The sequence below is a fragment of the Maylandia zebra genome, linkage group LG11 (genome assembly GCF_041146795.1).
Source record: "Maylandia zebra isolate NMK-2024a linkage group LG11, Mzebra_GT3a, whole genome shotgun sequence".
NCBI lineage: Eukaryota > Metazoa > Chordata > Actinopteri > Cichliformes > Cichlidae > Maylandia > Maylandia zebra.
In genome coordinates this window covers 25,066,029-25,079,288 of record NC_135177.1, presented here as the reverse complement: position 1 = coordinate 25,079,288, position 13,260 = coordinate 25,066,029, and the positions used below count along the sequence as shown (strand labels likewise).

General features: G+C 44.6%; 1 protein-coding gene across 6 annotated transcripts in view; it reads right to left on the bottom strand.

Moving 5' to 3' along the window:
* The window catches only part of pou2f2b (POU class 2 homeobox 2b), a 70,017-nt gene that overhangs the window by 34,359 nt on the left and 22,398 nt on the right, over positions 1-13,260 (bottom strand). The window contains exon 1 of one of the 6 annotated variants that reach the window (XM_004550880.4): positions 8,674-10,147. The exons of the other annotated variants lie outside the window; for them this stretch is intronic. Within the exon in view, the coding sequence (XP_004550937.2) occupies positions 8,674-8,773 (100 nt within the window). The 5' untranslated portion in view covers positions 8,774-10,147. Of the gene's footprint in view, positions 1-8,673; positions 10,148-13,260 lie in introns of those variants that run through there. 6 annotated transcript variants of the gene reach the window in all.

Below are 13,260 nucleotides of genomic sequence, written 5' to 3'. Positions count from 1 at the left end.
AAGAAAGATTCAAGTTCAAGCTCAACAGCATTTTCGTTGTTTGGTTAAGGAACTGCTTGTCTTGTGATTTTTTTCCCCTTTTTTAATAATCCATCGAGGTCTGAGGCTGCTAATGTTGCCCATCTATGAAGCAGCAGGTGTGTGGACAGCAGGTTTCCATGTAGCTCTGTCTGTTTGCCCACTCACCCCCTCTCTATCTCTGATCAAAGCGCGCCCTTTCAATCCCCTCCACCGCCACCTTCTGCTGTTCCTGTCTTCCTCCTACACCCCCCCATCATAATTTGACTGATGATTACACTTGTCACTCATGGCAGCATGTGGCCAATTAGGAAGTGGGGTGTTGAGGAGGGGAGGGACGTGCAGTTTGTGGTAAAAGGTGTGGGAAGGAGGGGGGCCAGTAAATTTGGGTTACCACTACAACTTGTCATCGCTTGTTCCACTCAGGTAGTCTTTTTGGTTCTTAGCTAAGAGAGAAACAAATATTCATTTCTGTTCAATTCTCTTTAAGAGAGTCAAGAAACACCCTCAAGCTGTGCTTTCTCTACCCCTTTCAGACGCTCCGTCCTTGTCTCGCACTCTCTTGGCCACTTCAGTATCTCTCCATGTTCCAGGGTAATCACAGACTCATTTAAAGTCACTTTTGTACACTACCTCTGACTGGTGGTTAAGAGTGTGACCGCAGACTAGGCTTTTATGGGCCTTAATGTGTCCTACAGACACTTTGGCAACCAGGCTGCTGTTGCCGAAGATGTGAGAACAGAGAGGGAGAGAGACAGAGAGGAGGGGAAGGGAGACAGACAGAGGGGGGTATAAAAAAGGAGAGAATAGGACATATGAAGCCAACAGCCATGGCGACTTAACCAGGCTGAAAAAAGGGGGAACGAAAGAGGATGAAAGAGGAGGGAGGGAGAGGGACGTGCACGACAAAATGGACAGAACATGGAAGCGTCAAAAGAAAGGGGAGCGAGAGGTCACTTAGTCACTCCTGCGCCCCCTGCTCTGCACCTCCTCCCTTGTCCCCTTTACAAGCAGACAAAGGGACAGAGGGGTGCAGCCCTTGTACAGATGAGGGAGGGGTTGCGCCCTCCCTCTGTCACTCCTACCTTCCTTTTTGCTTTCTAACATTTAACGACAGCCAGTTGATATTGTCGGTGGATGCAGGTAGAAATTAGTGACACACACTGGAGGTCGTTCAAAATGAAATTTCCTCATTTAGACAGGAAAATAATTCTCTTAAAGAACCTAAATCACAGAAATATTATTCATAAAGCGAGTTAAACTAGGGCTTCAAGGTGTGATTATTTTTTTAAATACACCTGTCCCTCCATTTGAATCAAAAACAGTTTGTAGATGTTAAAAGGTAGGTTTTTGATCAATTTTAATAGGCAGGCAGATAATAAATAATGTGCTAAATGTGTTAATTGAATGGAGAATATTAATGTGTAGCGCAGTGCTATAAGTTATTAGCAAACATTTAAAGCATATTAATATAAATTCAACAGTTTTAAATATTCTCAGATCGAATTATATCAAATAAACGAGCTTAAACTAGCCTAATATTAAACTCAAACCACACTAGTTAGCGCAACCTAAACTCCACCTGATCTTAACTTTAACTGTTTGAAAATAAATACAACCAGAATTTACATGCTAAAGAATTAATACACACATTTTTTAATGATGATATTAGTTTGCAGTAACTATGGTCTTATTTACATCGCTCTAGTAATATAACCCAAACCATGCTAGCGTTCATGCTAGTTAGCTTTACTAAAATTTGAATTAGTTAACACTACAGTTGGCTAGCTTAACTAAAGTGTGCCTTTCCTTTTGATAAATAGCAATTAGTTGTTGGTCAAGCCCAATATTAATCAAAATTAGGTCTCTGTGTGGGTTTACGGCACATTTTTCTCCATACCTGTTGATTTCCCCTCCAAGCCTGCTAAAGCTCACAGAGAGAACAGGATGATGTGCAAGGTAGGTTATACCTTTGGTGTTTGACAGCCAATCACATGCTGAAGTATTTATTTTTGGTATAAGCTGGTCTATCAATCAGAGTGCGGTTGGTGTTTTGATGACGTTTTCTTCTGTGGTTCAGAATCACCTGCTAACCGGTTGTAGCGAAGATAGGTTTACATGATAAGGTCCTGACTGGAGAGCAGGAGAGATAGGGGAGAACGATATACTGTTTTTTTCTTTTCTCTTTGGCATATTTTAAATATATATATGTGCAGTGTATACATGTATTATAGGTAGCCATATTAATGGTGCATGTCAACAGGATACAAATTCATCTTTAAGCTTATATTTACTCATATTTTAGTTACCTACTTGTGTTTAGATGACCCCTTCCCTAACTGTGCAAGTGGTAGGTTCTCTGCAGGTTTAAACTGGCAATGGAGAAAAGAGAATGAGTAGTAGAAGAGAGAAGCAACCACTTCCTGTGAGGGTGCATTTAATGTGGTTTTATTTTATTTTACTTTCGTTCAGTTGGGTGTTCCAGAGAAACATCCCCCTTAAAACTTGTGTAGGGTTTCACCCTGACGAACTGCTATCAGTATGTGTAAGAAAGTATTTTCGTTTGTTGCTTTCCACAGAAAATAAAGTAACTGTCACAGATGACCAACACCCAGACGATGTTTAAGATCCCCCCCCCGTATATCTAATGTAAAATTTAAAATCATTAGTTACAATTGTTTGTAATTCTGGAGTATTTTCAGCAAACAATAAAAAAACGTGACTGTGCAGTTCTAAAAGAGAGATGTTGCACAGGGGGCTAAAAGGGACAAGAGGTGTTGGGAGTACAACAGATTAATTTCAGAACAGAATCTCCTGCAGGGAAAAGGATGGAGAGCAGAATGGTGGGGAGGATAAAGAAAAGCAAAAATGCTCAGAAGTAATAAAGACAGAAAAGAGATTAAACATGCATTCAGCTCTCTTAAAGGGCTGAGGTGCTCTTGAAGAGTATGTGTATGCATGAGTGTGCGTGTGTGTGTGTGTGTGCATGCACACTCCAGAGGATGCTTTTGCAATGATGTGACATTGCTTATAGCAGATATGTTCGCAGCCTTATCCTGATCGGTAAGCACTCTCCATCCACCCTCAGTCTGAAGGACAGCAGTGGAACCCCAGAGGTTAATAGGAACCCTTCATTACCATAAATCTTATCAGCTAAATGAAATGGAGAGAAGGACCCCTGATTTAGTCGTCAGCTCTGCTGGGCTAAGGGGAGACACCCAATCAAACCTCTGGGTTTTATTGGTCTTTTTATTATCTAAATGTACTGGCACATGAGCAGGGTGGCAGAGGTGACAGCCGGCGGCAATGAACAACAAAAAAGACAGCGGCCAGTAAAAAACGCATTGTTGGTTTAGAAATGAGACCGATGTCATCTCAGCAAATAAAGTATCCAGACGGAACCCGCGCATCGCCACAAAGAAACAGCATACTCGTGTCCCAGCAAGCAGGGGAATGTAGAGAGATTTTACTCTGATGTCTGAATAAATCACTTTGAAAAATCTTGCCAGATCAGGTAATCAAGTGTATAGACAGCAGACGTTCAGAGGCGCATTTTGACTGCCTAGTTTGATTGGCGGCTTGTGGCGATGACCACTCCGACGCTGATCACAGCCAGGCCACCACTGACTGAGCATCCACACATACTCAGAGGAGGATGTCCCCCATGTAGAGGTCAAGTATGGCTGAGTCCTCAGTATGTACATTGCCTGTGTGCTATTGGAGGAGTGATAAGGAGAGGCAACTAGAAAACACAGAAGGAAGTGTAAATCAATATCTAGGATGGAATCAGCTGGTTTGTATTTATTCCCGCTGATGTGTTGATTAGCTGCTTTCTCTCTCACGCGCACACACACACACACACACACACACACACACACACACACACACACACACACCATCTATCCTTCTCTGTGTGTGTTCTCTCTGTTATTAAGGCCTCCAGGTCTGATTAAGTGGCGTGCTCACCCAGCCCCTGGTTAGGACTAATGCTAGGCTGTATTTCAGCGGACACGGTGACCAATTGCACAAAATCATTTGACTGAGTGTGAGTCCGTGTCTCTGTGAACACATTGGAGAATAATGGATGGCCTCTAAGTGCTGTTCAGATGAATATGTTTGCATGATTTTTGTGGTGTGTCCTCCTGTGTGCTGGAGTATGCATATTTAAAAGCAATGTCTTTAAAGGTCATTGTTTGGTGAATGTGGGTGTGTGTGTATATATATGTGTGCATGATAATGGTTATCAATACACTAATGGTTGTTAAGAATTTACAGCGGATGTGTGTATGTCCCGGTCGCTCCTGTTCCCTGGGAGAAACTCAATACCACTCCCTGCTGCTAATGAGCTGAGGGACCTCATCAGCATTAATACTACATTAGTCTCAAGTAATATAAACACATCAGTGAACGCGCACACACACACACACACACACACACACACACACACACACACACACACACACACACACACACGCTTTGTATAAATACAACCTACTGGCGCATATGCACACCTGAGCAAATCCAATAAAAAGGTAAACAGTTAATAGGATTAAAAGGAATTATTAAACCCCACTGTAACATGAATAACACAGCAGCACCCTGCTAATAATCTTTATAGACTGGATTTGCTTGGATTAATCCAAAACCATGAAAAAGCCTTAATTCCTTATATTTTAAAGGTCACCCATAGCACACAGTTACAGAGTGTATGATTTTAAAAGTGTCCTACAATAACTCGTATGTTTGTCTCGTTACGTAAATGCATCAGTTAAACAGAAGACGTCACTGCTGCTCCTCCTTTGGGCCTCGTCACATTGTCAGATTTTGTTGTGGTCGTCTATGTGAGCTTAATATACGTAAATAGATGAGCCCAACAGCCCATTAGCTCCTGGAGCATTTTGCCATCAGCCTGCAGCATTCAGAACCCTGTGGCTGGCTCATATACTGCAATCTAATTCTACTACCAGGGGGAGAGGAGAGCAGAGGAGAGAGAATTGTATTGTGACAGAGAGCAGAGAGTGGGAGGTAAAGGGAAAAGAAGAGGAGAGAGAGGGCTACAGAGAAGGAGAGAGGTAGCTTAATGCAATAAAGCATGTAGTATTGACATCTTTCTCGTGTCTATTGATTCCCCATTATGTTGCTAACAAACCCAGGTTGACATTTTGTCATTTGCAATCATGTTAACACTGCGACTTGCACGCTCCCCTCCACAAACCGATCTATATCTACACACACTAGTTTGCACGTGTGCTCATGCTCTTGCACACACACACTCGCTCTGTCACACACAGAGCAAATGGGTAAGCACATGCACGGTCTTACATCATGCAGTCGAGGACGTGCCAGCGCGACGTTGTACACATGTAGAAATGTCTTAAAAGTTGGCAGCGAGCGCAGACACAGAGCTGTGGACATGTTGATTAATGGATTAAGACTGAACATTTTATTGGAATACACTGAAGGAAATAATAACATCAGACCGGCCCTACAGTACACGGGCAGGAAATGTTATGAGGAAAACAAATATCAATAAGTGTATAGTTAAATGTTACTCAGTCTGAAATGCAGAGGCAGAACTAAAACAGCTCACGAGCTGCTAAAACCGGAGGAGCGTGTGTGATCGTACTGTAAGTGCACATGTGTGTGTTTGTGTGTGTGTGAAAGAGAGAGTTAGAGAGTATATGGTAGAAGATGGTGGCTAATGGTGTGTGACAGAAGGTGCATAGCTGAGATGAACTGAATCCAGGTGTGTGTGTGTGTGTGTGTGTGTGTGTGAGAGAGAGAGAAAGGCAGTCTCCAGTCTTCTTGATGTCCCATCATATCATATTATATCATATCATACCAAGCCCTGCACTGTGTGGGAAACCTGCGGTTTCTCCTCTATGTCCCATTAAACTTTCATATACCAGTTAATGCTGATGGCTTCACAAACCACTTTACTACACATACACACGTATACACACAAAGAGTTCACACAGCAGTGGCCATGACCTGTACCTCGACAGACACAATGCCATTAAAAATAGAACAAAACCTGGATCAGTTACAGCAGCTTGCTGTCCAGGTGCAAACAGCCTAACGTGCTTGTTTTATGGTAGTGTATATGATGGTCTGTCTGTTTCATGACAGTGAGTGTGTGTCTCTGTGTGTCTGTGTGTGCGTGTGTGAGCCCCCACAGGGGTTGTGCATGAGTGCTCGAGGCCTGTTGTAACATGAAAGAGAATCAAAACACAGGGGGCTAAAAAGGGTCAGGTGGGGCTGAGTCAAACACTCCCGCCGTGACCTTTGACCCCACAAAAGGCTCTAACGCAAAGGAGTCAAGGAGCTGCCACCAGTCAAAGAGACAAGTTAACTGAGAGCTTGAGTCAAGAGCCCTACAACTACCCAGAAAGCATTGTGTGCGTCTGTGTGTGTGTGTGTGTGTGTGTGTGTAACAGTATTAAAGGCTCTTTGTTGGCTAAGTGAAAGCACACTTCTGTGGGCGTGTCCACTCAATCCTAGCATCTTTAATATCCCAAAAAGTTGATTCTGTACATGTGGATGTGGCGTTTTCAGTGTGAGAGGCATTTCGTCACTCTCATCACTTGGATGAGTAAACAGAATCAACTTTTTGGGATTTCCTTACCTGGATGATTGAGCATGCATCAAGACATCTTTAATACTTTCAGATTAAATCATTCCTGTTGTTTGCTGATATACGGTGAAGAAGCAACTCCTGCTTTAGACCTCAGATGCTGAAGTGACCCAGCGCTCCCCTGGCAACAAACCCTCTGAGTTCAGAAAGGACAGTACCTCGCGCTATGTTATCAACCTGGAATAAAATCAGCAGAGGACTGTGAATCACGTTATCCTGCCATCTAAGGAATTCAGCAGCCTGTGTACACATCCCATCAGATTGCCTGCTTATTCAGATGCCGGCCCTGGCCTGGGACACTGCAACATAATGGCTCATCCTCGGTTTACTCTCACCTCTCAAGCTCAAACTGGGTTTTCCTCTCCCTCCTCGTTTTTCACTTTGTCATCTGTTCGTACTTTCACCCACTTCTCTCTCGCTCTCTTTCCACATTTTTTTTTTTATCTCGTTGTGACATTCGCCATTTTTCAACATGCGGAGACCGAAAAAACTCCTCCTCCCCAGTCCCTCTCTCCTTTGCCACTTCCACCATCCAACCGCTCTCCCCTCTCTTCTCTATGTATCTCTCTAGAGATATGGCAGGTAACAGGTCCCTTTCATCCCTCTACGCTCTTTTTCTCTCCCCCTCTATCACCTATCCCTTCACTGTCACACACTGTGCACCGTTGACTGAGTATGTGGAGTAAAGGGTGAAGCCTGGCAAATCAAATGGGCTTGAACTGATCTGGAAATGAGGGGAGCGCAGGGGACTGGGCCTGTAAGAGCTCACCCACTGGCCAAGGTGCATATGAGACACATTTAACCCAGCTTTTCACACAAGTTTGTCTATGTGTATGCAATAGTTAATGACTAATGTTTCACCTAATTTTCCTCCTTTTGCATCACTTCCCAAAACAATACAATCCTCGCAGGACTGCAGGGCAAGCAAAGATGTTAAGCCAGTAAAGAGCTAAGTAGCTGTTGCATGTCTTAGAAACAGTGGATGCTAGACTGAGCAAGAGGTTTCTCACAGCAACACACTGAAGCCGGACTGGCTGCTCCCACCATGCATCCTTTTCTTCCACTTCAGCGCAGATGAAAGGCAGACGGCGTCACCCCCACCCCCTTTCCCTGACTCCACACTCCCTCTGCTAGTCTGCTCTCAACCGTGGAGCAGCCCAAGCAATGGGACAGAGAGATGCAATCACTCCAAGTCCATTTCTAGTGGTGTTTACAAAGATGCGATCATTGCCAGCTAAGCTGGATGGAAGTCTGAGCAAAATCTGAGTCAGGAGAATCAGTAAGGTTCTTCGAGCTCAAAGTCGACCCACTAACAAGTTATTTAGTCTATTTAGTGTTTGTGGTTTATTCTATATGAATAAACCACAAACACTAAACAGTTGGCTTTGGAATAAAAACGAGTGGAAAACAGCGTTTCCATTGCCTCCTCTCGTATGTTGTTACTCCTCCGTGCACCTACTCTCTCCTTCTATCTCCCCCTCTCTCTGCTTCCACCGGCCCAGGAATCGATCTCCGCAGGATCGATAAGTTGGCATGAATATTCCCTGCCTGCCGAGAGTCTAGTTGGGGAGAGTCGGAGGCTGAGGCTCAGGCGCAGGCAGTGGAGAAGAGGGGAAGGACGGTGACGGAGACGGGGAGAGAAAAAATAGCCTACTCGGAAATAGGAACACACGGGCGTCGTGGAAATTAAGCAACACACGGGTGGAGCAGTGGCGCATCGTTTCACAGAACGGAAAGCGAAAAGAAACTGGACATTTTACGCAATTCATTTTCAATCAGTCTGGACAAAGCAAAGCGCCCGGGACAGCTTCTCTGATTTTTAACAGCCGCCCCGCAAGTGCGGAGGACTGTGTTCAAGCCCTCAGGAGCTCGAGGTGTGTGTGTGTGTGCAAGTGGGTGTGTGCGCCGCCAGCTCTGCCCGCTGCAAGTGCATCGGCACCGAGCGAGGCAGGCGGGGCGGGTCTCCGCGGCTTGGCCGACATGGAGGAGGTGTAGCAGGGAGAAGAGAAAAAATGTCTTACCGGAGTTGGAGCGGAGAGCCAGAGGGGATTTGAGACGCCAGGCGTTGAGGTCAGGGGTAGCTCTCTGAAACACGAACGGCACCGGCAAAGGAACAAACATGATCTTCCTCCGGCTTCTTGTTTTGATGCAAATAATCTGTCAGATGTACTGTAACAAGCTCTGTCGTCCTCTGAAGCTCCTGCACTTTCGTCCGTTTCTCTGGCAGACAGCTTTTGGACAATATTTGGTATGGAGAGCTCAGAACATTCGCCGTTAGGTGTGTACACATGTAGCCCCAGCTGCGCACTTTATTTACATCTGTAGACTGGTGCTCGGCTTTTGTTTTGGTGTAAATGTGCATAGAACATAGTATTTATATTTAGATATTTATATATATTTATGTAGGATGGTCCCTTGAGTGAAGCAGTTATCTTACAGTCCAGACCAACACACAGACGGACAGAACGGAGATCAGAGCTCACTTCTACAGGCTATAGGAAAAGTTGTGTTACAATTGCAGGCCTATTGTAAGTAAGCTTTGATAATAATAATAAAAACACACAAGTCTGCGTGTCACCTGTCTGTCGTCGATGCACCTGCGTCTCTCTGTTACCTTTGCTCCGCTATATCGTTTTCCTTGAGTAAACATAGAGGCCCGGGAGCTTATTTTATCCCCTCACACTCCTCTCTCGCTCCTCACCAGTTAACGTTTCCTGTAGGTGTGAGGAGGCATGAGAACAGTCGCTAGCCTATTCCTGTAGCATCACCGGCCGGGCTTGGCTTTGGTATTCGCTTTGCAGTTTAAAACAGCACAACAAGGACGCATAACAACGCGCTCGACAGTGAAAAAACAAGGCCAGCAGAGTTAGAAAGTCTTATTTGGATTTCTGCACTATTTGGTTTGGTCTATACTGTATTTGGTCTCTAGCTGCACGCGCTCCTTCTCTTCTTCCCTTTGCATGAAGGCTACATGTAAGACATTCATCCGCGTGGGCAAAAAGCGGCGGCTCGCGCGTTTTTTTCTTCTTCTTTAAATTAAAACAGCTTCATTAAAGGCTTCCAAATAAACAAGTGGGACAAAAAAAGGCTGAACGGACACAAACACACACGCGCACACACACATATACACACAAACACAACGCGCGCGCGCTTGGCCCTGACGCTCCTCCTCCCTCGCTCTCTGTCACAAGGCAGTAATTAAAACGCAATCAATCGATAGATAAACAAATAAATAAATACAGCGGGTAAATAAATAACAAAAAAAATCAGACTAAAAACCGAAAAAAAACCCAAACGGAAATAAGAAAGCGTATCTACTGAAATCCGAATTATGGTGTCGCGTTTTATCGGAACACTTGCCTATCTCCGTCCATCCGTCTGTGTGTCTGTTTTTGTCTGTCTGTTTGTCCCCGATATTATTTGGGAACCCCAACAGCTCATTCGACCCGGCTCCCTCCAGGATTGTAGCGATCTGCCACTAGGCTGGCCGCAACATTGAGGCGAGAGAGGACCCGCTACTACTCACACATCACCACCACCCCACCCCCGCACCTCCCTCCATCCCTCAATCCCTCCCTCCTGCCTCCCACCCACCCACCACCGCCACCCCCACCAACCACCCCATCTCCCTCGTTTTCACTACCGCTGCAAAAGGTATCCTGTATTGATTTCTGGATTTTTTCCCCCCTCTTAATAATACCGGCTATAATGATGCCAATGGTGATCAGTGCATTACTGCTGGCCTCCTTGGGTAGGGATGAAGAGAATCCATGGATGCCTATAGGTGCTTAGTGCTAATACCTGCCAGGATACCCAGCATGCACGCAATTAAGTCATCTCATCACTGCTGCGTTTAATAAGCCCTACCGAGCGGAGTAGGGTCTATCATTATTCAGATAGACAGAAAGACAAGAGCGACCACTGCTGTTCCAGGCATGAGAAAATATCAAGCAGACTGAAAACACAGTGCAGGCTATAAACTCAGTGAGATAGGAGCAGCATGTGCATGCATAAGTGCTTGCATTTGAGTTTGCAGGCAGGATACAAATGACAACAACAAGAGCAACAATAAAAATAAAGAACAAGAGAGCCCAGGTGTCAGGGGACGAGCTCCTCCATTACAAAGGTGATCACCAGAAGCCCTTCTTCCACGCATGCCGGCCTCCCTTCTGCCCTCTCCCACTCCCGGGCTCCCAACATGTTACATGCTGTCAATTACAGGCCAACATCAGTCAACGCCGCACGCTTACACGCCAGATTATTGTCGATATGGATTTTTAAATAGAAAAATCTATACGTTAAACATTGCAGTCAATACGGGCAAATCGATAGGAATGAGCGAGCTCTTGCTCCTGTTGGGCCTGAGAGCCTCATCCCGCAGGACTGTTTATGCCTGCTCACTTAATGCTGTGGGCGATTAGGCCCGTTTTAATGGAAACTGCACGTGCAATAAATTACTTTCCCATCATCACCAGACTTGTCATTTACTCAGTCATCAGCAGACAGCCATATTGCCAAGAAATGTGAGCCGCACACTAAAACTGGCATATTCCTAATTATGAAAAATGTGTCATCCTCTGTAGTAGACAACCTGGTTTTATTGTCCTTCTCCCTCTGCTTCACATATGACAGATGACATCCGCAGATCCACTGAGGGAGAGGAGGAGAGGGAAGAGAGAGAAGAACGGGAGACACGGGGAGTAAGGAAAGGAGGAAGGGGAGAAGTAGCAAAGTGGAAAACTGAGAAAGAGGAGTAAGGTGGCAGGGTAATAAGAGGGAAGGAGGAGATGGGAGGTGAGGCAGCAAGAAGAGAGAGGAGGAAAGAAGGAGGGAAGGGCGAAGTGACTAGTTGTCCTTCAAAGACCCCCTTCTCTCCACAAAGGGAGCCATGCGCGCCCCCTTTCCCTCCTCCCTGCACTCCTTCCAGACAAAAGCAATTATTTCTTGTAGAATGTAGTGTGGTTGTGCGCGTCTGTGGAAGAGAGGGATGGAGGGAGGGTGTGTGAGATTGAAGGAGGGGAAAATAAGATGGTGTTGGAGGGGTGAGGTGGATGAGGGGGTGAGGAGGGAGGAGGAGGGGTGCTAACACATACAGCATCCATCCATTTGTCCTCCATGCGCTCTTCTTACCAAACTCTTCTTTTTCTTCCTCCTGACGCGGCCACAAAGACACAGAAAACTATCAATGAGGCAGTCACACATAAAAACACACCACCGTCAAAACACCTGCGTGGATTTCAGGTATTCAGATGAGCCGATCTCCTTATTCTGCAGCAGACGCTGAAACTTTAAAGGAAAGAAACAAACTCTCATGTCCTCTCACTGACCGTCTTTCACACAAATTCAGGCATGTGCAGAATTTCGATTTTTCCCTCTATTAAAGTTATTTTCCCTCATCATGTCTGCACAGGTGCAAACTGTTTGACAGGTAAAATAAGCACAGAATACAGAGGCTTCGCTACCTGGCCATGTGTCTGGGACTGACCACCTGAATTCTGCAAACCGCCCCCTCCGTGTGTTTCTTGCTTGGTGCCTATAGGGCCCCCGCAGCGAGGTGGGCTCTACAGTTTCAGTCCCCAAGGGATGTGGTGAGACCCACAACCCCAAAGAGAGAGAAACAGATAGGGAGAGCGAGCTCCCCTGAGGGGCTGCTCCAGCCAATAACCCCTGCTGGACCGCTTTCATTGAAGGCCCATGGTCCTGATTGTCCACCTCCCTCTCTATCAAGCCTCCCAATCCATACAGAGATATATAGCTGGTTCCATTGTTTTCTGGGCTGTATCTTTTCCCTGCTGTATTGAAAAATGCTCTTCCAAAATTGTCTCTCTCGCTCTCTCTTGCTTTGCTTCTATTTTTTTCAGGGACAAATAACAAATACTGTAATGGATGTAATACTGGAAAGCAGGAACTAAAAATAAAGTTTAGAGATTGAGATTTAACTGCCGAATGATTCTTTTTAATAACCAAAAAAAAGTATAAATGTGTATCTTTTGTAATTTGTGTGCTTCACATCTTCCAGAAAGTTTTTCTTCCCTTTAAATTACAAAATAAATGAGACTTCCTGTTGCAGTGTCCTGCACTGGATTTGCAGGTTTTTCTGCATTACATAATGTCTGCGCTGTACTTTTAGAATTTATTACATTTGCTAAAAATCATATACATATATGAACTCGTTATGATGCCACAATATTGATATATGTCGTCAAATAAATTTATAAGCTACTGCTAATGGAGAAAACACACTGTTAATAGGTAAACACACTTCTCCGTTCATCACAGCTACTCCCCACAATTATTTAATGAGTGAAATATTTAAAAACAATTCCTGAATCACTCTTTTCAAAACTTATTACATATTATTGGATTCAGTTAGACAACATCTCCAATAAAAAGACAAAATATCAAACTAAGAGATCAAATGAAGAAAATAAAAAATATACTATTTGAAGTTCTTTTTGCTTTCAGCGTTTTTTCTTTAACACAAATCAGTTTGTTTGCAGCTGATACTCTGGCTTATGTAGTTTTCCCCACCTACAGTAGTCACAAGCAGATTTATTCATAGAAAGCAATTTGTTCAATTTCTCTCCACAAAATGTTTTCTGTGTCAT